At 44.6% G+C, this 26402-nt stretch overlaps 2 protein-coding genes across 7 annotated transcripts; one reads left to right on the plus strand and one right to left on the minus strand.

Moving 5' to 3' along the window:
* The first annotated feature begins 58 nt into the window (after positions 1-58).
* On the plus strand, positions 59-4059 carry LOC135370929 (notchless protein homolog 1-like). Of its 2 annotated transcripts, none has more exons than XM_064604857.1 (13): positions 59-364; positions 578-727; positions 795-937; positions 1005-1228; positions 1311-1390; positions 1481-1557; positions 1613-1710; positions 1941-2133; positions 2188-2320; positions 2885-3131; positions 3197-3356; positions 3420-3490; positions 3812-4059. In XM_064604857.1, the coding sequence occupies exons 1-13, from the start codon at positions 190-192 to the stop codon at positions 3822-3824; spliced, it is 1764 nt and encodes a 587-aa protein (XP_064460927.1). In that variant the 5' UTR covers positions 59-189; the 3' UTR covers positions 3825-4059. The 2 variants fall into 2 exon arrangements, with proteins under 2 accessions (XP_064460927.1, XP_064460928.1); XM_064604858.1 differs by having other exon boundaries at positions 62-364; positions 2888-3131.
* LOC135370927 (citron Rho-interacting kinase-like) lies at positions 3880-25778 on the minus strand. Of its 5 annotated transcripts, none has more exons than XM_064604850.1 (40): positions 25693-25778; positions 22640-22907; positions 22245-22420; positions 21398-21648; positions 21011-21104; positions 20740-20949; positions 20119-20272; positions 19848-20037; positions 18786-19032; positions 18570-18697; positions 18330-18495; positions 18179-18268; positions 17528-17740; positions 17210-17353; positions 16978-17055; positions 16436-16512; positions 15499-15607; positions 15184-15411; positions 14490-14543; positions 13665-13736; positions 12975-13091; positions 12574-12683; positions 12410-12493; positions 11767-12007; positions 11395-11535; positions 11187-11294; positions 10930-11083; positions 10085-10402; positions 9353-9542; positions 8081-8350; positions 7239-7335; positions 7043-7126; positions 6845-6983; positions 5736-5968; positions 5446-5554; positions 5081-5212; positions 4939-5019; positions 4434-4515; positions 4229-4366; positions 3880-4163 (listed from the first exon to the last, which is right to left on the minus strand). In XM_064604850.1, exons 2-40 carry the CDS (start codon positions 22851-22853, stop codon positions 4079-4081), a joined length of 5808 nt encoding a protein of 1935 aa, XP_064460920.1. In that variant the 5' UTR covers positions 22854-22907; positions 25693-25778; the 3' UTR covers positions 3880-4078. The 5 variants fall into 5 exon arrangements, with proteins under 5 accessions (XP_064460920.1, XP_064460919.1, XP_064460922.1 ...); XM_064604849.1 differs by lacking the exon at positions 25693-25778 and adding an exon at positions 23916-24121; XM_064604852.1 differs by lacking the exon at positions 25693-25778 and adding an exon at positions 23770-23852.
* Positions 25779-26402: the final 624 nt, after the last annotated feature.

Raw genomic sequence — 26402 nt, forward strand, 5'->3', positions numbered from 1 at the left:
AGTATTGAGTCTGTATTCGGCAAGTGCTCGTGGAGTGATGGAACGTGCTTGAAGATCATTTGCGTAAACTCCTTCATGCTGCATTGTCGTAGCGATGTGTCTTCTGTGCAGTAGAAATCCAAGTAAAACCAAAATGCCAATTCGATCTGGAAGCATAGCCGAACTGGATCGGCCCGCTCCTCTTCGGGGATGTTGATAATAAATCGCGAGCTCAGGTCGTCCAGAATATCCTCTCGTATGAAATGTGGTTGTTGGACCTGTGGGGCCTGTGGAAGGTCCATGACTGGACAATATAAAGCGCGGCAATGCAGTGACAGGTACACTCACAAAATCAGCGTCAAGACGGGTGTTGGACGTAAACACGGTAAACAAAAAGTTACGAAGTGTTGTTGTGTGTTGTTTCGCTTTATGGCTTCATGACACAGTTCTCGACAGGTGCGGTGATATCGTATATGCGATTCGCATATTGTTTACGTGTATTAGACTTAATAGTAGCTTCCGGAAAAAACACGACATTTTGTTCTTTTCCTTCATAAAGAAACTGGGCTTATACTAAGGTTTTAATTCTTTACGGCAGCTGCGAAACTACGGCAAACGAGTTGTGACGCTCTGCAGACGGCGACTGATCCACTGATCCTCCAATCGGGATTTCTGTTTACATCTCAAACCACGTGTATTTCATTATATTGCGGCGAGCTGTCGGCTTTCGAGATGAAAAGAAAAAACGGTAAGTTTTTGGGTTACTGTAATGATGAATTGCATGCTGACATCGTGCGTGACAACTTTTAATGCAGACGACACAACAGCATGCACGGTGGAAAGAGTCCTGGCTCAGTTCAAATCTGAGTCAGGGGAATTAGCCGGTGCTCCCTTCGACTTGCCCATTGATGTATCAACAGATAAATTACAACTGCTCTGCAATGCCTTCTTACAGAAGGTATATCATCAATACGGGGTTTAGAATACAGGATGTAGTGTAAGTTCCTTCTTATGTCTCTTTCCAGGAAGAGAAAGTGCCCTACATATTTTTCGTCGACGGCGAAGAAATCAAGGAGTCTCTGGCAAAGACCCTACTCTCCCGCACGGCCCCTATTGTTACAGAGACCGCTTTGGAGATTGTCTACGCACCTCAAGCGCTGTTTAAAGTACAAGCTGTGACACGCTGCACGGCCTCAATTCCTGGGCATGCTGAAGCTGTCCTTGTTGCAGCATTCAGTGCTGATGGAAGGTGAAGGGCAACTTTGTACTGTGGCGCGTTACCTTGTATCTTGTAATTTTTTATCTTTTTTTTTGTGTGTGTGCTCTGACAGACATTTAGTAAGTGGCTCTGGTGACACAACGGTTAGGTTCTGGGACACAAACACTCAAACACCGCACCATACCTGTCAAGGTGAGTATGCTAGTATTTAACGTGTTACGCAAGGTGGGGTTGGGACTATGGAAAATACAGTGTTGGAGGCATCCATTTTTTATTATCTAGGTCACAAGAACTGGGTTCTGTGTGTCGCGTGGTCCCCTAATACCCAAAAGGTGGCATCTGGTTGCAAAAATGGTCAGGTGGGTCTCATCCCGTGGCTTGTGCTTTGCTCCGACTCACCTACAATGCTTTCAGATTTGGATATGGGACCCTGTCACAGGGAAGCAACTGGGAAGGACAATGCACGGTCATAAGGAGTGGATCACCTGCTTATGTTGGGAACCACTACACAGGTATTTAAACATGATACAAGCTAAACAACAGCAAAACCTAAAGCTGAAAATAGACCAAAAGCCAGGAGTCATGACCTTTATCACTTTGTGACACTGGCTTCCACAAAAAAAAACATCAACATCAGAACAAAAAAGGACCCCCTTTTTGTTATCATTCAATTTTTTTGTTGTGGAAGCCAGTGTAACAAATTGATCCAGGAGAATCTAAAGTGCTGCCATTTTTTTAACAGCAACGGAGAATGTCGTTCCTTGGCCAGCAGCGGGAAAGATGGCACAGTTCGCATTTGGGACATACTCTTGGGGCACACGAGGCTGACGCTGTCTGGCCATTCACGCTCTGTGACTTGTGTCAAATGGGGTGGCTCGGGATTGCTCTACACCGCGTCTCAGGATTGTACTATTAAAGTTTGGCGTGCCGATGATGTAAGTACTCCAACTTATATTACCCCAGCGACTGTTAAAGCCACGTTCTTTCAGGGGGCCCTTTGTCGAACGCTCCAATGTCACGGCCACTGGGTCAATGTCCTGGCACTTAATACGGACTACGTTATGCGTACTGGTGCCTTCGACCCTAGAGAGGGTCGTGCTCAAGACACCTTGAGCGCAGACGGTAAGGAATGGCTTCCGTATTCTCATCAGGGAACAAGAGCATAATCGTGTATTCACGTGAGCGACATTCTCACGGAAGATTCTAGTGGAAGAAAAAGCGAAAAAACTGCTCACAGAGCCAAAGTTTGACCCAGCATATTATGTTGAGCATTCATACGGTGTCAGAATTTGTGAGTGGTGTACTGCTACTTAGCAGACGACATTCAGCAGAGACACTGTCAGTGTCACTTCCTGTCGTCTGCTATGGAATAGCTTGTGGCTGTGTCACGGGATACTCCCCATGATTAGCAATGTAGGTGAAGACACGATGTTGCGCTTGCACTCAAGGTCTAACTCAACTGCTCACACACACCTGCGTAATGCTATTTTCTATCCGAAGTAACTTTGAAGTAACTCGTTCTTTTTTTTTTTTAAGTAACTCAGTAACTGCGAGTAACAGTTCAGGCTGAAGAACTTCGTTATTAACTTAGTTACATTTTGCACACGGTAACTTAACTTGTAACGAGTTCTTTTTGACGGGTAACTTCTCAATCTATGCATATTGCCACAAGTTTTCGTTTCCCAGCAGAACTTCAACAAAGAGCAACAGAACGCTACAGAGCTGCCCGTGGCAATGAGCCAGAGCGAATGGTCTCGGGCTCAGACGACTTCACCCTGGCGCTGTGGCTACCAGAAAGCGACAAGAAACCTGCCGCACGCATGACGGGGCACCAGCAGCTCGTCAACGATGTTAGATTTTCTCCGGATATGAGGATAGTAGCCAGCGCTTCTTTTGACAAATCCATCAAGTTATGGGATGGCCGTCACGGGAAGTACGTCACATTGGCTTTGTAAGAGAAAGCAGTGTCGGCTGTTAACTGGTGCTTTTTCAATACAGGTTCATAGCGGCTCTAAGGGGACACGTTCAAGCGGTGTACCAAGTGTCTTGGTCAGCAGACAGTCGCCTGCTTGTGAGTGGAAGTGCAGACTCCACGCTGAAGCTGTGGGATGTGTCCAGTAAGAAGCTAGCAGTGGACCTTCCGGGTCATGCAGATGAGGTTAGTCTTGGGGGTGTAGTTGTAACTAGATATTTAAAAGTGACATGCTGTTTACCATCTCAGGTGTATACCGTGGACTGGAGCCCCGATGGCTCGCAGGTTGTCAGTGGTGGAAAAGACAAAGTCCTGAGGCTGTAAGTTGGTCTACCTCGTATATCTATGTAGACACTCCATAATTAGGGCCTGAAGTTTTAGGTTTAACCCGATCATTCCCAGAATTCAAGGTTGCCTCTAGGGTGAAACCAGATTTTTACCTGGCAAGGAATGCACACTAACTTGTTTGGCCAAACCAGCATAGCTAGTTTGAGTAACTGAGTCTGAATCAGGCTCTATATACAAGGTGATATCTTTGGCAGCTGTGGTGTTATGTCTCCTACAATTGTGCATTGCACTTTTCATTTGTTTCATTTGACAGCATTGTGTGTATATTTTCTTTCTCTCTCTCTCTTTTTCAGGTGGAGGAAGTGATGTTTGTGGAGTGCTAGCCACATGGAGGCAAAACTCAGTAGGCAAAATTAAGCAGTGACTTTTTTACAGTGTTTTATCTTAATTCGCAATAAGGTACATTCAATGCATTGTGTATAATAAATATAAAGGGCACGGATGCAAAGGTCCTTGTTCCCATTTGAGAGGCAAATAATTGTGACAGAAATGAATACAGGATTAAAATGGACCAGGCAGTGTTTTGGCAAACACGAGCACACATATTGAACTTGAATGGTTTACTCTTCCAGGCTTTCTTCCAGAGATGACGTGAATGAAAAATTGGCACAATCTTCGTTTGCTTGATCATGATTATCGCTTTGCCTGTAAGTTAAACCAGTGCCGTGATTATAATGTCAAGTGATAAGATAAGCTACAAGTATTCTCACCCAGTGGCGGTTGCCTTGGCATTTACACAGATAACTTCCATCTGCTTATCTTTCAATGATGCCAAGTACATGCAACCGGATAGAGATGACAGTCCCAGGAATCGTGGGCTGCTCACTTCAACAAACTGATGGAACGGGCTGGAAAATATCAAGAGATAGTCGCAACATTTTCTTTTACTTTTCGAAATTCTGTTTCAATACGTACCCTTCCTTTGACCCCGGGGGCTTCACTTCGATAATTTCCACAGAGTTGAAGTGGCCCACAAATAAATAAGGCACCTTGTATGCTGTAAGAACGTAATCGTAACGATAGTGGTAAGTTTCCCAAGGAAGCAACAGCAACTAGAACAAGTAACCCGTTGCGCTTCAGCGGAGGGGTTTTGGGCATAATCAGATAATATGCTGTTGGAGTTTGCGATTATGCATCCAATAGGCACGATTTTCTGTTTCAAAATGAGAAATCCTGGTCTTTCAGTGACCAAAAGAAAAGTCCACATTTCTCTCAATTTTTCTGGTGCAAACAAAATCTTTGCTACAATACAAGTAGTCATCAATTCAATTCAAGTCATTACCTGTGTTTTAGGTTAGCATTTTCTTTGCACAGTAGAGTGCACAGGAGGTATGATAACGACGAGAAAAAAAAAGTAGCGGTGTCTCTCCCTCTATTCGAGTAAAGAAATGTGAAGCCGTTTGACAGGAGTGTACCTCACCGAAGGCAAGTGGGAGACGGGTCCACTTGAGATCATTTTCTCGTGTGCGCCTTCCTTCGCTATCGACGAACACACCCATCTCTGAAACGGGAACTTTTGTTACTGCGGGAAAAAAAAGAAAACCTTTACTGCATCAGTCTACCATGGAAGCATAGCAGGTACTCCGGGTCCATTCCAGCAGGCGCCACTTGTAGTATGGACACAGGAAAGCTTCTCAGCTGAGTGGCACCATAAACGAGAAACGCCAGTGAAGAGTCCTCGGCATCCAGAAACTCTTTAAGGAAAGTTTGAGCAGCTTACTGCCAGTGCAAGCACTCAAAGCAGGTGTGTGAAGCTAGATTCACATAGACGTTTCAAAGGGCGGCACTGGCATTTGCAGATCCGTGCGCGAGAGTGCTCCAAGCATGTTTTCTAAAAGTGGCTGGGAATGTCTCGCCTCTAGGAGGACGTGGCACTGCTTCCAGGAACACAAGTGTAAATCTGTCTTTAGTGTGAAGGGAAACGTACCGTGGGAGCGGTAGTCTGCGAGGTTCACCTCGTAGAACAGGTCGGTACCCACAAGGACAGAGTTGTGCGTGAAGTGCAGGCAGCTACAGGGCTCATTTGTGCTCAGCGTCTAGGATTGAGGAAAATAAATGTACGGGTAATAAGTTGGTTGGTTGTCTCTGCACCAATATGAGTGCTGGAGAACTAAGCCCTTATGCATTCATAGTGCCCTGCGTTTTAGGGTGAAACCCAGTAAAACCAGTTTTTACCAAATTTTTTCCCAATTCGGGTCCTGCCATAGGCGCTTTTACCTTCCGCCTGAAATAATTCTTGCTCGATGGGTTCCAGGTCAGGATATAGACAGAATTTGCTGTGGCAACACAGAGAGTTTCTGCATCTTCAGAATGTGCGAACAAGTGGCATTCCTCCATACTGTCCACCGAGCGCCAAGTAGGGGGCGAGGCTGCAGGGTCACGGCCGCTCGCAGTTTCCACCCAGGGCTGCAGTTCGGCTAGCTCGGCCAGTTTAAGCTTGCGCTCCTGTCCTGTAATTTAAAGAAGAATGTTAACTGCTGTTGACACATTTTATGGAAGTGTTCAGATCAAGTGCTGCGGAGAGTCTGCGTTCAAGGTACTGTGTGCTGAGGAACCACCATCGTTCCTCATAGAATTTTGGGACAAAAATTCGAGAGTTTTTCCAGGACGTCCTTTTGCCTGGGATGTAAAACACGGTTAGTGACCAGGGCTTCATATTTTGCAGAAATATTTAGAAGCTGCAGGAATCACATGAGAGAATACGTGGGGACTGCACAATATCAGTACACAGATGTGAGTGACAACCACTGAATTTTAAAGATCATAGTACAGAAAGAAAATTTATTAACAGAATATAGGGTGCCATTTATTTCTTGCCGTTGATTCCATTGCAAAGAGTGCTAACTCCTCTGGTTTCAAAGCTACAGTTCTGAATTTGAAAAAGTGTAATTTGCACAAGTATCTCCACTAGAACAAAAAGATGCAAAATCAATAGGGCCCTGTGTTTTAGGGTAAAACCCGAAAATGAACATTGCGAAGTGCCAATTGAGCCACCAACGCAGGCACAGGAGAATGCTAAGTATTAGACACTCAGCACAGCTGTTACACATCGTGTTAATCTAAAATGCGAGAAGCGCTCTTTCTTGTTTTCCACCCGATTTTACCTGGTTTAACGGCTCCTGAAATAAAACCCTTTTTACCACCCCGATTTTCAAAAAACATAAAGCCCGAAAACACAGGGCCCTACGGATCAAGGGAGGATCAGTGGGAACCATGGTTTATAAATATGCCGGGCAAAAAAAGTTCCCAACATTTGGGCACCCAAGTTGAGAACGCGTTAATTATGCGAGTAAATGCACCATGTACATGTAATGATGAAGACTAACCACATATGGTAAGCAGAACATTGAGACGTGCAACGATGCCAACTTGAAATACGGCTGGAACACCCTTCACTTGCCGCCGTAACGCTGAACGGACCAGGTCTATCACAAAGAGTCCTTCCATTGCTCCCAACAAAAGGTACTGAAAGAGGGTAACACTGGCACTCTCCAATCGAGGTCACTCTGGAAAGCTGGGCTCACCTCGAATGAAATCTCACACGTGCAGTTCACATCCAGGACAGCGTCCCCTTGGAGAGTGACGACCGTATCGCCGAGGCGGTGTTTCTAAGGGGATTTCAAAACGGACTTAATTGGCCACACCAGACCCGGACTTGCGGTGTGGGAGGTGTTGGTTGTGCCAGTGAACACATTTGATATTACAAGCATTTGAACTTACTGGTGCTTCCAGTGACGAGCTCTTCCTAGCGCTTTCTTCGAGAACAGAAACCCAGAGCTGCTTTTCAGCAAAAGTTGGAACCATAATGTAAAGGCACCTGTAAAAAGGAGAATAATATCATTGTAGTGGAGGGGAACCTGGGACAAGACCTGTGGAACCCCGGTAGAGAACGAAGAACAGAGATTTTTGCTCGAACTGATCTGCGCATTATTATTATTTAATTAATTTGCTGTGCTCCGAACATCATGCCACACCACAGGGGGGAGAGATTTTTAATATGTCGAATGAATCCCCGACCAAAACAAAGAGAAACTTGGTGTCTACTCCTATGTTTTCATACATATCATTCATAGACACTTCTCCTTACTGTTTAAGAAAGGCTTTTATTTGTATTTTTTTTTGTTTTTTTTCCTGCAGTAGGGAGAATTAGTACTGTGCCTAATGTATGACTTTTTTCCCCCCCCCCTTACTTTTCTGCCCCTGAGCCAGTCGTACTGGCAAAGTGTTACTCGCAACAACGTTGCTGTAGCATGGCCGCTCAGCCGTACCAATCGGCACTCACGATTCGCTGCATATCTTTGTGGCACTTGTTTTTCCCTTTCATTTCATTTTCCCCAGACTTCAACTGGCTCTCTTGCAACTTCCCTGACAATCCCCCCCGGATTTTTCCAGTCTCATCAAAATTCCCCGACAATTCCTGGTTTTCCAGGTTGGTAGACACCCCGACAAGCTACGACGGCGGGGCCCCTCGCCACGCCCCGTATGCACCGTGCTGCAACGAGGCAAACGTACGGTCGCTACCTCGCGTTCGCTCTGCCCGTTTAACTCCCGTGCTAACTTACTTGTGTGGCCAGCAGGTTGTGCGAGGTTTCAGCTCTACCTTAAGCACGTAAGGCAGATCGGACTTTGCAGTTCCCATCAGTTCGGTAGCGGAAACTGCACTCGCAATAACCGCTTCGCCGTCTTGCGGGCACAGAGGCACAACGTCTAATGCTGCACGCTGGAGCTTTGAGACGTCCTCGTCCTCTGGTCTTAAGGCGTCGTCCAGGAAGAAGAGCGTATCGTTGCGCAGTGCAATGAAGCACCTCTCCCACCCTTGCTTACCACCAGCCCTATTCAAAATAAATCAATCACCTCGACAACAGCTCTCAGTTGTTCTTACGTAAAGTGTGTCCAACCAGTAAGATCTGCCTTTGTTTCTTGCGATAAAAAGTGCAAGCTTTCTACGCTGTTCAATCGGTTACTTAAAACGGGCGAGGTTATAACTACAGAGAGGGCGAGAGTCTGGTGCTCAGCTTTCCTTCTTGCCCTGAATTGTGTGGATAGGTGCTTGTGAATGCAATGTTAACATGCAAACCGGCACTTTGCACACAGTAATGGACAAATATCATTGTGCCAAGTAACTGCGATTTACCTAATAAGCTTTGCCAGGTAAATTGTAGGTGTAGCCCTCATCGATCCCAGTTTCTAGTGTGAACTATAACAACAAAGGGAAATGTTTTATGTTGCAATTATGTTTTAGCATTTTCTTCAGATAAGAGATAGATTAGAGATAATTTAGCCTGTCAGTTGATGCAAACTACTAATAAATTTGGTTTAAATGCTACCGTAGCACTTGGTACGTCAAGTACTGGACAGGACACAACTAGTACTTCACACTTGTTCATCGTAAAACAAGTGAACTAGCACATTTGCTGAAGTTCACCATATTTTACAGCAATTGATTTATTGATTAGTTGATTACAGCAGTTGATTAGTTAGAGAGGAAGAGTAGTTAGACAGCAACTTAATGATGATAGCATTTTATTAGCTCCAAAGCAGCATGCAATGAAAAGAGCTGTCAACAAAGTGGGCAAGGGCTAAGCCATGCAACTAATACGGCATGCAAGAGATTAGCATTTCAGCCTTGCAGGGACCAAAACTACACTCTAGGCATCAACAATTTCTTCCGCATCCTAAAATAAAGCTTTGCATGCAGTGAAGTGTAAGGAGTGGCTCACGTAAATAGTTAAATGTATAGTTATATATACAGAAATTATACGAAGCTATACAATGAAGAAGCAAAACAGGAACATAACAAGGAAATCAAAATAGTTTTGTAGCATCGCTGTCACCTGGGAACCTTGACCCAACCTTGGGGCTTCGACGTATCAAAGGTTATGTCGAACATTCCTGGTGCAAACTTCACATTGGGCCCCGCAGAAGCAACCACTGTATCTGAAAAGTGGCGGACGTATCCTTCCGGAACGCCGCACGTACTGGGTATTGATGTTGAGCACTTTGGATGACAAACCACGTGGCATTCTGCAAATTAAACAGTGTATATTTGCTTAGAACACGTACAGAGTTAGTCTAGCAAACATTACACATTTCGATGGCATCGTAAAAATAGGAGGACTGGGTTTATCCAACCCCAAAGTTTGCAGACTGGTAGCCATTTTTGGTAGCTACATTTTGTTGCAATTTTTTGCGAGCATTATGGTCCGGCAGAACAAAAATTGAAAGCAAATCGAGCAAAATCTCACTCTATGCATTTTCTATGGCCCATCTCATTCAAAAGCTACCATTTTCTTCTGCGTGAGCTTCATTTTCGTTTCGTCACACACAGGTGGTGCCAACATACAGAACAAGAGTGGAACAAGAGGACTGGGCACGTCACATCATTGTAGGCAGCGCCACCTGGGTGAAGTGATGTGAGTGTGAAGCAGACACAAGGCCATAGGATAGGCCATTGAAAATGCATAGGGAGAGATTTTGCTTTGACTCGATTGCTCGGTTTTCTTTCTACATGGCCATAGTGATTGCATATAAAGCACATAAAGTCCGCACGCGTGTAAAATGCTTGCCTTGGCATCTTGACGCATATCGTCCAAAGTGAACGGAATCGAGGCAAGCAGCACAGTTGACGCCACGCATGCAGAGCGTCAACTGAAAGCGATGAGGAATGTTGTGCTGCATCCGAGAGCTGGGTGCCTGAGCGGGAACCTCTGAGAAGGAGGCCTCCGAGCTGTCAGTCTCATCCAGTTGGTTATTTACTGGTAAGCGCATGCCTGATGCTGGACTGTAAGTTAGTGCCTCCATAAGCGCGCGGCTCTTCGGTGACGTTGGCACGGGGGCTAGGGTCACAGTGCTTGATGGAGCAGCATGCTGCTGAGAGCGTACCACTGCATGAAGGATGGGATTTTTTATTAGGATAGGACCTCTTTGCAGTGAAGGTGGCTGCGCCACTATCAGTTGTTCGTGGGTGGGGTTTTAACAGGTTCGCACCGGGGGCTCACTTCACTAAAACCATATCTTTACTATATCCAGGTTCACTATATAGAGGTTCTATTGTAGTAGAACAGCAGCAAGAAGATCACATCTATGTGTGCGTGAATGTTATTCCAGCACTATTTATAGGCCCAACTGCATTTTAAATTTCAAGTTGGAAAAGTATCACATTTTCAGGGCAATATCAATTTTTGTATACCTTGCTACGTTTAATAAATAATAATAGATTAAGATAACAGTGATAGCACCACCACCACTCTGGGCAGTACCATAAGTTACTCTTTGTAAGTGACATTTGCAGTGGCAGTGTCAGTTTGCTTGCCACCGCCCCTAGTGCTGGTCCCTGGTCACAGGTATCGAAACATATCTGCATATCTGGCATCTGCAGAAGTGTATTTGATTTTATGTAGTTGCCACATACATTGGTCCCTGAGTGTCATCACTTCAGCTTTGGCCTTTTCAAGTTGCTCTTGCAGGCGACGACATTTTGAGCGTTCCTTATCCAAACACTTCTCTGCATCAGTCCAGCGAGGAGGTGCAACAGGTTCTGTTCTGGCTTTGCCACCAAAGAATTTCTATATGAATGGTGGAGGCAAAATCATATTCAACATTTGTGGCATTGTGAATTTCGAGTTTTCTGACTGAGCTGCAGGTCACAAAGCTGAAAGAGCAGTTCACCTTTTTCTTCTTATCAGTTTCCGAAACTTTGGCTTGCAGAAAATCTATCAACTTCGTCTGCTGTGCAAGCGTCTGCTTCAGTTTTATCATCTCTGTCTCATGAAGACTCTTTCCAAACAAAAAATACATTTAAACATTTGAAACATTTTAAATGTAAACATTGTTCAAACATAACTCTTCCTACAGGGAAACATAGAACATGACTAACCTTCTGTCCGTCATATTCGCCTTCAAGTTGCTCAATGCACTCCAGGGCTCGTTTCTGCTGTGCACTGGCTTCCTCTAACTCGTGACTAAGCTTGAAGTTGCTAGACTTGAGTGATGCGATTGTAGTCATGTGGCAGGATGCCTGGAATCATACTTCGTTAGGAACCATTGAGACACAGTACAAATGTATACAAATGCCACAAGAGCACAAATCCATATGAGCTCAGGGAGAGACGTTGGTTAATGCAGGGCAAGAAGTCAGTGCAACTGCTACAAGAACGTGCTACAGTAGTTACACAGCTGGTCTGAACCTGATAACAACACTACCGAACATGTACAACATGGAATACACACACAGATCTGCGGGGCATACCTCTTCTTTTATTGCTGTATTCTCCTCCTGCAATGAGGCATTGGCACGGCGCAAGGCCTTGAAAGAGGCTTCCAAGGTTCCTAGTTCCTTCTGTAGCTCATTTATCTTCTTGCTCATTTCCTGCAGCATAGCTTCCTTCTGCTCCAGCTGTTTTCTTAAGGAGCCCATTTCTTCTTCAGTTTCTAGGACGTGAGATTCCTGCTCGGACGCATATTCTGCCAGATGTTCCTCTGCACGCATCCTGCATGTACCACTAGGCTTGAACCAAAAGGCAGTCTTCTACAGTGTTCACAGATAGGCAGATAGGATAGGCCTTTCGAAAATCAAAGATCGGGCTTTGTTCAAGGAGCTGCAAAATTGGACAATACCAGGTGGAAAATTCTGTAAAATTTGAATTAAAACGTGCTCATATGAGCAGCTCTACTGAATTCACAGTGCATAGCACTCCCCAGTAGCTGCTTCAATGGCTAGCTGTATGAACGGCTGAATTTTCACTTGGCTAGTTCGTTTTCAGGGGTTTTTCGTGCCTTACAGTAAGTGACGATGATGCAGATCAGGGCAAGAAAACTAGCTTTCCGGGCTTTGACCCTAAAGGACAAGGCTCTATTCACAGACAACAGTGTCAACAAAGTAGTAGGGGCACCTTGCAGAACGCTCCTTCAGATGCATCTCCTCTAGTTCTTCAATTTTATGATTCAAAGAACAAACGATGTCTTCACGTGCAGCCCTGCAACAGACACGCAACAATTATAGGAGGAGTGTCGGCTAGGAGGAAAACAGTGGTCAAAACTGGTCAAAAAGGGTTACCTTTCAGCATCTGCTGCTGCATTTTTTTGCTGTGCTTGTTTAAGAAGTTCTTCATATGTGTTAACTTGGTCCTCCAGCACTTCACACGAGCTCTTGAGTGACTCCAGTATCTGTGCAAAATATAAGCATGGTAGTATTAACTAGGACAACAACAAGGAAACGCAACAAAAAATATACTCCAGTTTAATCCACACCACTGTCCTAAATCGCGAGTTGCAAATTACAATTTTTTTTTTTAAATATTTTCCGTCACTGTTGATGACATGTGAGTGAATCGCTTTCACTCAAACAGTTTGCGAACAGTTAGAGTACAAGTGAAATTTACGAAAACTAGGTCTTCGCGCAAATTACTACTTCCACAGTATACCAAATAAAGCCGGCATATCACGCAAGAAACCAACCGTAAGCATTCTGTGTGTCTTTGCTTGTTCGTTTGCCAGCTCTTCCTTCACAGCCTTCATGCTCTCAACTGCTCTGCCACATTCATTGGTCTTCTCCTTCAGGTCCCCTTGCAGCATCTTATATGAAAGCAGTAAATTGCATTACAGCTTGTTTTGAGCCCAAAGTACGGGGTTTCGCCAAGATAAACTTCGGGGTTTGTAAATAAAAACAGTGTCGAGAAGCTAAAGAAGATGTTACAGGACGTATTATGCCCCAAAATTTTATGTCGATACTGGCACTTGGTCAGTTTCCCTGCGGATCAATCGTGAGAATTAAAAAACGACCGCTGCCTAACATTCTCAACCATCAGATGGCGACACGGTTGAAAGTGGCATTGCAGGCGACTTCGACTTCGCACAGTAGTCCTTTGCATTCAGTTCCACTTGTTCACTTGGTTTCGATATCATATGCAATGCTGCGTTCAACCGTGTTGCCATCTGATACAGGTATAGCCGATTGAAAATGTTACACAGCAATTTTCACAATTTATCCGCAAGGAAACTGATTGCGTATGTGGGAGTATCGACAAAGTTTGGACATAATACGTCCTCTGACATCTACTTTAGCTTACTTTAGCTTCTCCATTACAAACCCTGATCTTGGTGAACCCTGCACATACGTACACAGGACGAACTGAAATCACTAAATACCTGACACTTGAGTGACAGATCACGACATTCGTCAGACTTTGATACACATTGAGCGGCCAGATCTTTTGTGGTCTGAAACAAAAGCATAGTAAGCACCGAGACACTGGTAAGACTGAGCCAAGAAATAATATTTCGACATCCGTTAAAGGGGCACTAAAATGCGAAAACAAGTTCACTTCAAATTACGCTGCATGCTATGTTAATTTCGCACTTGTTGTCAAAACTTCCATTACGAAGCTGCAATCAGAATTGTACCATACTCTTTTTTGCTTCAGCCCTAAGCTTTTAGTCTATGCTGCATGTGCCACACCATGGAGCAGTTCTGCCAACATAGTGTGAAGCAGACTGCTGTCGCTGTCCAAGGATAATCATTGTCAGTAGAACATTCGTGATAACTGTTGTGGGCTACAATTCAGTAAATCGGCATTGGAAAATGCAGCAATGCGCATCATTCCGCGCATGTATGGAACACTATGACTGGCCCTGTTCCAAATCCACATGCACACATGCGCACGCGCTTCTCCTGCTGTCTGCCAATCTTTGCCTCCTGAGGACCCCACTGGTTGCCGCCAAGGACTGGCTCTGTTTATATTGTGGTTTTCTTAAGCGCTGTGTGAACTAAGATTGCTTGCACTGTACTAATTGAAACACAGACAACAAGTAGACATTTGAGAACAAGTTGTTTTTGCATTTTAGTGCCCCTTTTAAGACTAGGCTTAGTCACGTAACTGAATAGTCTATTTACGTTCAACTATTTTGGTCAACAAGTTCCCTCACAAGTGTTTCCAACTGTGAGGAATAAGTGAAACGAGAAACGTTACATACGCCAGAGTTTTCCGACAGCATTCTGACTCGTTCTTCTAACCTGGCCAGTTCTGTCTGATGTTGTTGTATGTTGGTATTATGGCCGACATAGAAATGTGGTGAGAAGAAAGAAACAGGGCAGGGGAATGGCAGAGCAAACACAACGGGTTAGTTATGTGACAGAAAATGGGAATGTAAACTCGGGTACACTGTGCCTGTAACAACCAGAGTTATTGGCAGCATGCAGATAACAGATTCTAGTTTTGAATTCCAAGCATGCGGATTCAGTAACACTTCATGACACCATGATGTGACATGACCCCAAGAACCTATCTGAAAATTCATGACTACCTTACAGTACTGACAGTACTAGGGAGCAATATGTACTGAATGCACTTGGCTTGCAAAATCCAGCAAGCAAACGCTCTGGCACCCCGGTCACACGGCAAGCTGAATGACATTCCCAGAGAAAAGCCAGAGAGCTTTCAGAATTCCCTGTGCATTTTTTCATGGGATGAAAATTCATGGCATTCATTTATGAAAATCTCTGCACATCCCTAAGACTGCGCAGTGCACTGGCATGGCGCATTATATACACATGCATCCCACCTGTTACGTCCTGTCAGTACGACAGTGTTTTTCCCTTAATGTACATGATGCATACCACAAATGCAACAGGCATCACAAGCTTGTCCAATAAAGCAACAGGACCCACCTCATAAGTCAGCTTGGCTCCAGCACTTTCCTGTTCATATCGCTGAACTTTGTCTTCCAAATTTGCAACTTTGTCTTGCAGTGTGCGCTCATTTGCTTTTGCTTGGTCCACTTCCTTTTCCAAGACCGATGCTTTCTCCCTAAGAACACGTTCAGAATCCTTCGCTCGTGCAGATTCCCTCTGGGCGATGCGGCTCTCCATTTGGGCTTTGGAAAGTTGATCTTCGTGCTGAAACAATAAAAGGATTCTGCATGTGCTCCTTTGCAACCACAGTTTCTTTAAACGATCCACGCAGATAATAGGCAGCCTACTCACTTTTCCTAACTGCTGCTGCACATCGGCACACCTTCTTCGGGAAGTTGCCAGGAACTCCTTTGTTTTTGAGAGCTCCCTTTCTAAAGCAGCAACCACTTCAGGTGCAACCCTACGAAGCACACAGAACATGACGTCTTAGATGACCTGTCTGACTGGTAGGACTGATATGCCTACAAAGGCATAATAGTCTTACGAAGGGAGGGAATTTATATATATAAAATAGACTTCAACAATAGACCAGACTAGACTGACTTAAATAGGACTTAAATAGACTGCACTCACACATGTAACATTTGAAGAGTTCACCTGGAAAACCTCTCTGAATCAACTGAGCATGACTAAATCACCCAATTTAACCAATGTCATGTTGCTAAAAGGTAGTGAGTTAAGTAATAAACATCAGGTAATTTTCCTACATGTTTTTATGGTCACGCACTAACGTGGGTTAGCACGAGAATGTCCGTAGCTGAATGTGGAATGTCCACTTGTCCATGTGTAAGTTTTCTTATGTGAGCCTTTTTAGATTATGAATCGAGCCTGAAGGGCCAGTAAACACAATTACATCACCGTTTGCACCAAACCCCAAATTTAGCATACTGGAAGCTTTTCCACACGAATTTGCATGAATTTAGAGCAAATGTTTATTTCCCCAATTGTTACCCCCTGAATCTGGAAAAATACTGGAATCTGGAAACTAGAATGCAAAATTTCCCCACACCCTTTTACGGAATAGACCTCTACCCGAGAAACGGGTATCATGACGTTGGTAGACAGACTGAAACAAATCGGTGGCCTGTGGGTACTCTACCAAATTGGTGGTGCTGTCGAACAGTATGACGGGAGAGGTCTATTGTATACCCCCTTGAAAGGTTACTGCCACAACGCTTGAAACACTCTCACTTACACAATTGATAACCGATAGCATAACTGATCTTACATTTTGGACTTCTCGTCATCCGTCTTTGATGCAGCATCGGTTAGTGAAGTCACCTGTTCCTTTAGTGTCTTGATTTCCTGAAACAAGCATGAGAACAATGAATGCCTCAGCGTGCATTTATGCACATTACCCTGCACATACTGACTGTGGCACAACTGTAAGGAACACAGCCTAATAATAATAACACATAATAATATAGATTTACCAAAGTGCTAAGTTGGGGTAGTTGGTGTGACATTATTAGTTCAGGCTGCCAAGGGGCCAAGGGGCATCCCTTGGCAGCATGAACTAGTAATATAGATTTAACTATACAGGTTTAGATAATAATGTAGATTTAAACTCTTGTTTTCCATGAGCCAAGGGTTCCAAGACAAATGTTTAGTTATCACTGAAAGTTAGTACTATATGCCTATTCACATTGCTATCAGTTTGCTTTATCAGCAAACTGATATATTAATAAATAAATAAACATAAATATTAAAAATGCAGTATCATTCAAGTTAATATTCCCATTTCTCACATATCCACCTACAGTTGCTTACCGACTTCAGCTGTTCGATTTCTTGTATGTAACTGTTAACCATATCCAGGTCACGCACTCGGTGGATTTCACGTTCACGCTGAAATTAGTATTCACCCATAATGTGGCAGTAATAGAAATGACACTAACAAAAGACAATTAATTACAAGTAACACTTGCAATGACATGATCATTAGAATTATTATTATTAGGTAGGTCTAGATAAAGTACCGCAGCAACAGTAAACTGAATACCTCTTCAGGACCCAAACCAGCATCCCCACAGGCAGCAAAGTGTGGAGGTCTTGCACTCTGAGATGTTCTTTCCAAACACGAGACAACTGAGCGTAGACGTTCTATTTCTCTACTAAGCTCCAAATTGGACAGGTCCTGCTGTCCCTGCAAAACGGAAAGATGCAGCAATAAAGGAAACTGTAGCTGAGCTCCAAACCCCCAAGCAGGCAACAATGTTTCAGTACGCTGTGCTTCAGGATAAGGCACATTCCAGGAAACAGGCAAACATGCCCTTGCTTAATGAAGCAATGAGTGCGATCTCTTGCAGGCAGCACCCACCCTGAACAAGTTCTCTTCTGCGCAATTTCCATTTGCATCCTGCATCAAGGCAGGTTTGCTTGCAGATGCTGCACGATGTTCAACCAGTTTCCCATTCTCGTTTCTGGATGATTCCAGCTGCTGTTTTAAGTTAGCATTTTCATCCTTAAGGTCCTGGATGTGCTTGAAGCCCTGAGTGAGCTGTTCTTCAGCAAGTTGTTGCTTTTCCAGTGCCTGCATTTTGGGCCCCCCTCCCAGAACGTTATAGTTTTTCCTTGAAAGCAAGTCCTGCAGCAGTTTTAGCTCACCAGATGTAGCATCGGACACGTTCTGGATATAGAGCTACTTGGAAATTACACGCAGGACCTAACGGCAACCTCGTTCTTTTTTTTGTCAAGATCTGTCAAGATTCCCCCCCCCCCCCAAGATTTTCTAGATTTTTTTTGTTAAGATCTGTACTCCCAAATTGCAGCAAAGACTATGCAACTATGATATAGTGCAGGAAATAAGTGGCAATGCAGAATTTCAAAACAGAAGTATCTTTGCAAAACAAGAAAATTTGATGCTTCCTGGGAATGAAGAGCTACTGATGTTTCCTCGATGCTATACAAGACATAGCAATCAGCGGGTGAACTACAGCAAACAGAGCTGCTACAAATAATGGGGGCTTACGTCGGCTGCTTGTTTCTTTAATGCTTCGACATACTCAGCACTGTTCTTCTGTTTCATCTTCACTTCTTGCACGCTCCCTTCTGCAAGGACCTGTTGCAAGAAGAGAAAAACCTTCGCATCTAAAGCGTAACGATTATTTATGAGCACTCACCAAGTTCAATTGCTCCCTGTACTTGGAACACATTTTTTTCTGAGCAGACAATTCGTGGTCAAGCTTCGTCAGTTGCTCCTGCAGAGCAGCAGTGTCGGACCCCGCAGCATCCGCACCGTCTTCCCCATGGGTTTCTTGACTTGCAGCGGCAAACGCACCAGAGAAGCTACCCATATATAGGAAAAGACGTGCGTGTGCAGATACATGCTGCGAATATGGTGCTCACAATCTGACACTTACAGACACCCACTGCGCAGAAGTTCGTCCTGCCTTCTGTACTTCCTCTTAATCGCTTCAAGCAGCTGCAGAGCATTTTCCTCTGACAGGACCCTCTTTTTTCGTTCGATGCTCAAAAGGCTGTTCAAGTTCTAAGAGAGAGAGAGAGAGAGAGAGAAAAACAAACATTTTTTCTTTCCCCTATTAGTGGTCAAAATAAAACTTTGCTCCAGTGTGCACCTGGTTGTCCGATCTGAGGTCAGCCACTTCTTTTTCCACCGTTGCCAGCTCACTTTCCAACATTGCCACTTGGTTGACGCTTTCCTTGAGGCGAGCTTGAGCACCATGGGACTCCTGGCGGAGACGCTCTTCTTTCTCAGTGAGAACCGCGATTTGATCCTGCAGCTCCTCCTGTCGTTTTCTGTTAGCGTCGCTGTCCACAAAGGAAGTTCTCAGTGGCGAAGATACGTCGAGCAGACTTGCTGTCCTGAATGAACGTGAATAATATTATAAATCCTTCACTATCAAATGCCTTTCGTTGTGAAGGCCCAGTTCCAAGATTGGAAAATGGCAGTCGTCAGAAAAGCCAGACAGCGGAAGGAACTGAACCGTGCGACTCTTCCAGTGCGTTAACCGTTAGTGTGACGGCTTATCGACCTGCCAAACGACCTCATTGAACGAATAGGATACATACTCTATTCACATCCTTTCCGTCGTATTTTCTCATGCATGCACACATAGATACAGCAGAGCAGCAGCATCTGGTGAACTGCTCTAAGCCTCGAACACACTAGAGTCACTAAGTAAGCTTCGCTTCAAAGTAGCGGTACTGTGTTCCACGGGCGAGCACAAGAAGCCATTTTGTTTCTGCAAAACACCTAACGGTGCTCACTATGCCATCTATCGAGCTCCCTCTGAAATGCTGCTCCTGTTGCGAGCAGGTAACCAAGGTAGATCTGGACAGCCTTCAGCTCAAGCTTTCCTCTTCAGGGCGCTCTCAAGGACAATACATAGACGGTGCCGAATGACAATCACACGTTTCCCAACCCACGGCCTCCACGTCGAGCATTGTTATGTTAGCTGTCTCTGCTCCTGAACTGGGGATGGTGCTGGTGTGGAGCAGCAACAAAATGGCTTCCGCTTCCCTGTGGAACTCACGTGTCGCCACACACACACAAACAAACAAACACAACACAACACAACAAGCCTTAACGTGCCTAAGAACATGCAAGACTGAATGTATCTTTCATGTTCTTGGGCACCTTGAGGCTTCCTATCGTGTTCCCCAGTCCAGGTGCTTACCTGTTGAGGGTCATTGTACCCGTAGCTGTCATGGTATGCGTAAAGCCTACGAATGGTAGGTTTGCACCATCAAAGCTCTTTTTATGATCCCTCAGGCCAACAGGTCTAGGTCGTGGACCCTCCTGCTTGAAGTCATCGAAATTTGAGGTGTCGTCTGCTCCATCCAAATTTGGTACAAATGGTGGAACAGCTGGAATAGTGGAATGGACAACCTATCGTATAGATTTTCTTTTCTGTAAGTAATTCTTCGAGCAAATGAGGATATACTCACTTTTCCGTATTTCGTTCCAGTTGACATTGGCAAAAAACGGATGCTGACAGATCTCATCGTATGACAAACGTTTATCCGCCGAATCAAGAAGACCCTTCATGAGGCCAACAGCAGACTCTGACACATCAGGATCCTCCGGGAATTTCAAGCTTTTCTGTGCAAGAATGCAGTTTACTTCATTATTTATACCAGGGATGCTTTCTCATTAAGATCGGGTTGCTTAAAAAAATGGGGGATCTTAAATTTGGAGAGCATTGTGATCTTTCCTACAGGTCATACATATTTCATACCCTTCAAGCCGCAACCCAAGAAGGATGTGAAGTACCAAACTGATTGTACTGATGTATTGAAGACCACGCATTGATGACTGATGCAAACGATGTATTACAACTACCATATAAACTGCGCTATAGGTTGAGCCGGTCAATTTTTTCCTTAGTTTTCTCTTCACAGAATGGGGTCAGCTTATACACAGGATCAACCTATGATCCGGTTTATACAGTATGCTATACAATAGACACGTGCAATTTGTAATGATATGACACTAATGATGATGATATTGTCTGCTGAATGAAATGGGAAGGAAGCAATTACTGAAAATATGATATGGTGCATGCTTACCTTGAAATTCATGATGTTATTGTATGTGATGAGGGTCCTGTCATCCGAGAAGGGCAGCTGTCCAAAAAGGATCTCGTACGCGACCACCCCAAGAGACCACCAATCGCAACCCATGCCATAGGTAGCCGTGGATCCCGGTCCCACATCCATGGCTCGCAGAACTTCGGGTGCTATGTAATCCGGTGTTCCGACTGGCATACGGCTGCACACCTACAGGAAGCAGAGAGACTGTGATGCTGACATTCCAGAACAACGCAAAAACAGCACCTACAGACATCTTCGAAGTCAACTTAGCAGCCGACCCAAAATCTGCCAATTTTATGTGTCCAGTCCTGTCGATCAATATGTTATCTGGCTTGACATCCCTGAAAAAGAGAGAGTGCTATACAAAGCTACAAACGTGGGTCCTCGTAAGTTACGTGTTCACACTAGCGACATTCCCACGAAATATTCTAGTGGAAGAAAAAAACTGTGTTGCGTTGAGCACTCCCACTGTACCATATTGCGCGCTTAGCAGACGACACCTAGCAGATAACACCGCCAGCAACTTTTCCTGTCGTCTGCTGCGCAATATCTGCTGGCTATGACGTTTTTCGCGTCTTCCACAGGAGTATTCCGTGGAATGTCATTCGTGTGAATGCATGGTTAGCAGAATCACCTGTGAACGTAGCCAAGAGAGTGAAGCGCATGAACCGCTAGAGTAATCTCGGCCAGGTAAAACCGCGCTATTTCTTCTGGCAGGATGTTATCGTGGCGATCGAGCAGACCCAACAGGTCCCCGCCTGGCAGAAACTCCATCACCATGTACAGGTGAGAGGAATCTTGAAACGCGTATTGCAATTTTGTTAGCCATGGCCCTCCCTGAGATGCACGAGCAAGGATATCTCGTTCCTCTTCGTAGAACGCCACCTAGCAGAATTAAAGGTAACTTTTATTAAAAGAAACATGTACACACACCCCACAAGTACAGTAGACTCTCGTTAATTCAAACACGGGTATGTTATACTTGAATTTTGTTTTTGTTACACTTGAAGAAGTGTTCCAAAGTCAATTTCGAATTTTTGTTTAGCCCGCTGCGTTTCCAGCAGGTCGGAAAGCTGCTTAATTCAAATGGTACTTTTGCCTAATTTATGCTTTTTGTCCGTAAAATGTTCCTGTTCATTCACAGAAAATGGCCTCTGAAGGTTGGTGAAGCCATCTCTTGAGGCACCCAGCTTTGAACACATTGCTCACCTCCGGATGCATCTTTTAGCTAAAGAACAGCTTGCTTCAGATGGCACTGAAAATTGTTTTGAGGACCGAGCCGCCTTGTTTAAGTGTCTTCTATGTGAATCTCCATTTGCAGACTGCAATACACTTGATGACTGTCCTTTCACCAATGTTTTATGTGTTCCTACTTATAATCAGGCTTGTGCCTGATCTTGATAATTCAAACAAAAATCTGTGGTCCACTGGAGTTGGAATTAACGTGAGTATACTGCATGAAACAAACGAAAAATTCTCACGTTTTGTTGAGATAACGTGTCAGCCTTACGCAAAACCTTCATGGCGTAGGTATCTCCTGTTGCTCTTTCCTTCACCATCTGTACCTCACCAAAATGGCCTCGCCCAATTATTTTCTTCACTTCAAAATCAGCTATGCTGACTCGGAGTTGGCGGAGCTCAGCCACAACCTGTCGATCTGCATTATAAAGATATACGACATAAAAAGAGCATTCTTCTAATCATCCTGACTAGATTGTTTCTGTGCGTGCTTTGTCAACCCCAGTAATTTTTTTTCCCAACAGTATGAGCATGCTTTGAGGGGTCAAACCTTTGATGCAAGAGCTTAGGTGGTGCAAAAAAATTGTTTACTGCACACACACACAAATGTGGTGCTTTATATAAAGTGAACGCTTACATTTGTCGAGGAAGAGGGACACATTCTTTTCTTTCTTTAACTGCTCAGTGTTGCATTCTTCATAGAGGGTAAGCAAGGCATCGAGGAGGCTGTCGCGGCTCACGAGGTGCTTGTTGGTGAGAGCAACGCTCCCTCTGCCTAACACAAGATGACTGAGCTTGGACGAACGAACCGCGATGGCCTCTCGGCCTTCTCGCTTTGCAGTTTTCTCCATCGTGTGCTCTCAACGGTACAAAAATTTTAAATGATTAGCTGCAAGATGCACCACCTGAAAAAGAAGTGAACACATAACATATGACATTTGACATATGTATCTGATAACGCCTGCTTCCACTTGCAATATCGTCTGAAAGCCTATGCATGGGGCAACATAACATGTCTGCCTAGAATAAAGTAACCAACCTAGTAGAGCTGAGAAAAAAAAACTGCAAAAATAAACTTTGCAAAGGTGGGGACCCTGGGCCATACGCTTCGTCTGCCTCACGTAAATCAGGCATTGGTACAGAAAGAAATATAAGTGCCCCAGAAATTCGAATTTCCCTTGTCACGTCATGAAAAAATTGAGGCCAGACCAGTTTCCTAACACATACAAACGCTGAAAACACGTGCCTCAGTCTCTAAACATCGCGGTTGCAGTATATCTCTGATGGGCTGCGAAGTCGGGATTCTGTTTTGTCCGCAGCTCCCACATGATAAACACCACGCACTCGAAACAAGGTGAATCTGTACATATTTAGGCGCTCCGTGACTGCACCAACATCAATAATACTAAAAGAGTACCGGCAACCCCGCGCAAAACACCACATCGGGTGTATGCTCATCTGCGTGAAACGAGAACCTAAAAAAAATAGAGAAGACTTATGAACCAACCAAACCCACTACAAGGAAATAAAACTGTCTAATAATTCCAAGGTGATGAACAAGAACATCTCGCTTGCTTGTATACCAAATCGGCACGCGATGTGCAAGACAAGAATACAACAACGGATGTTCGTCTTTGTGGAATGGTACGTGTGGGATGCAGTACACTCCCTGCTGGGTCGAAACACACAGACACAGGGAAAACGTATACCGTTGTGGGGGTCATTTAGTTTCGATGGAGGAGCCCGAAAACACGAAGAAGCACTTACAGCGGAATTAAATCGAACGTGTACACGATGGAACATCGTCATGCTATTACATAAAACAAGAGTGACAGCAAAAGTGGTGAATTTGCTATGTTGTGAACTGGAAGTATAATTCAGATGTGCACAGAGAAATAGGCGAGACAACTCACTTGAACAGCTACTTTGTAAAATCCTGATCATTTTCTTCAAAGTTACCGCGACGGTTTACTTCAGTGCTTCCTTATTTGCTATCAATGAATTTACATCGTTTGCACAAGGTAGCCAGATGATTGCAGTGTTTGCGATTCAAAAACGCGATTCAAAGAATGGGCGCCGCCATTGTGCTGCCACCCCGTGGTAGTCACAGGGACTAACAGGGACTGTGTAAGTGTGGGCTGTCATTTGCAGAGTTCCTTCACTTTCCCGTATGTGTTTTCTTCACTTCCGTATCCGTTCGTTTTCATTTCATGCCGGTTCATTTTATCCCGCTCGGGAACCGGTGTCGAACAGATATCGCGTCGGCCAGCACTCGCACGCGGAAGCAAGCAGTCTTCTTTTTTCCTTGATCTTTCGAACGTTGGTACGCTGCTCACATGTTTACTGGATGGCTGGTTATAGAATGGTGCGTTATTGTCAGTCATACTCATTAAAGGTGGTGGCCGCGAGTATTTATCTCAATGGGAAGAGCGACTTTGGCAGTCCACCCTAGCTGTTGTGTCGTCGCTGGGAACGAGGCTACGGAGCGCACGGAGACTAGTGATTTGAGAGTCTTCCTTTGGTTGGCGTCACCAAAGTCAAAAGAGGACGGTCACGACTGTAGACCCCGGATTCCTAGGCAAATACCTATTTTTGCTTTTTGCGTGTATTTTCAGTAGAGGAGCTCAAATTGGGTGCTGGGAAACCTCATGTATCATTTTGACGGTGCCTATAAAAGCCTATTACGGCGTTAGTACCTATTTTGAAACAAGGGAGCAGAATTGAAAATCGGTTACTCAGTATATACAGTGGCTTAGTCGTTATATAAAATATAGGCACGTTTTTTTCTTTTTCTTTTTTTCTTTCAAAATCTAGAACTCCCAGTGCTATTGCGTGTTTACATCTAAAAGAGCTTTCAGTTTCTGCTGTTTCCTTTTTTACAACGAATTTGACGCACAGTAAAGTGCTGGGGAGGAGATGTGATGTACAAAGGTAGGCACAATCCCTACAGTTTGGCAACCTGGGGACGCTGCCCTTCTCGCGTGCAGTGCAGCCAGTGCGCGAGCGCACAAGCGAAAGTGCTGTCCCGTCCAGTGTGAGCAGTCTTGATCCCCCATATTTGCTTGCTGTTGCGAGCCTTGTGGAAATCTAGAAGGTGGCTAAGAAATTTGCGCGGTATACTAAAGCTTTCGGTGCTCGAAACCCATCTCGCGTATCGACAGTATGCTGGCCGCGACAAGTCCTTCCGAAAACTGTCGTCGAACGGTGGCAATGGCTAGAAGCCTTAGTAGGATGGATAATTTTCGCATTTCGTGCAGCAAAAGATTAGCAAGACAGTCACAACTCCCATTTATGGTATTGCACTTTCAGTGATACAGATGAACAAAAAACTCGACAATGTCTGCCTATAATGCAACTTTTAGTGCCTAAAATAGGGATTTTTAGCGGCTTTTATAGGCGCCTAAAACAAGGTTTTTTCGCGCCTAAAAATCCGGGCTCATGAGCTATGGCTAGCCGAGAAAACTTGCCGATATTTCGAAGTTCAAGTTATATAGGTGAGGTGCAGTGCTTGAGAGAGTGAAATCACAGGTGCGCAACGCAAAATGGGGGGGGGGGGGGGGGGGGGGGTAAAAGAATGTTCCTTGCCATTCCTTCAGGCACAACTAGTGCAACTATACCACTGGAAATGACAGACCGCCACCGTCTTATCGTTACAAAACCACAAGAAACTACAAGATGAATTAAACTTACCTTGACCTGTGTACGTATGCTGGCAAGCTCCGACTCATCGGCTTTTGACCAAGTAGAATGGAATATCGTCTCTCGTGCTCTCGTTTTATATGGAGCGCGCATCCATGATTCTTACACAATAAAGTGACAGATTTTCGCCAGCATTTTGCTGCAGTTCGTAATGTGATACATTTCATTTTATGCTAGATTCGGGCGGACCCCAAATATACTGTGACTGTGAATATACTGTTACCTCATTCGCCGCAGGCCTCGACAATAGACCTCTACCAGAGAAACGTCATCAAGACGTTGGTAGACAGACTGAAACCGAAACAAATCGGAAGGGGAGGGCTGGGTTCCACGAATGGGTGCTTGTTCGCTGCCTCCTACTGAAAGAAAAGTATAGGACCGAATGTTATGTCCCTTTCAGGGACCATCGTAATCGCCTCAAGACCGTTGCTTTCGGGCGGGACCTTTTCGCGGGACCTCGGGCGGGACCCCGTAGTTCAACTCTACCAAATTGGCGGCGCTGTCGAACGCTATGACGTCATTTGATTACAAATAGGGAGAGGTCAATTAATGTCGCCTCTTCTTCTTCTTCCTCAAAAAAGAAAAAGGTGGCGCATAGCTCATTGTGGGCAATTGGCCACTGAACACTAGAATCGATAGAATCCCGGCTGTGCTGTCTATGTACTTTCCCTGGGTTTTTGCTCAGACCCGTTAAGACAAAT

This window comes from Ornithodoros turicata, chromosome 10, assembly GCF_037126465.1.
Source record: "Ornithodoros turicata isolate Travis chromosome 10, ASM3712646v1, whole genome shotgun sequence".
NCBI lineage: Eukaryota > Metazoa > Arthropoda > Arachnida > Ixodida > Argasidae > Ornithodoros > Ornithodoros turicata.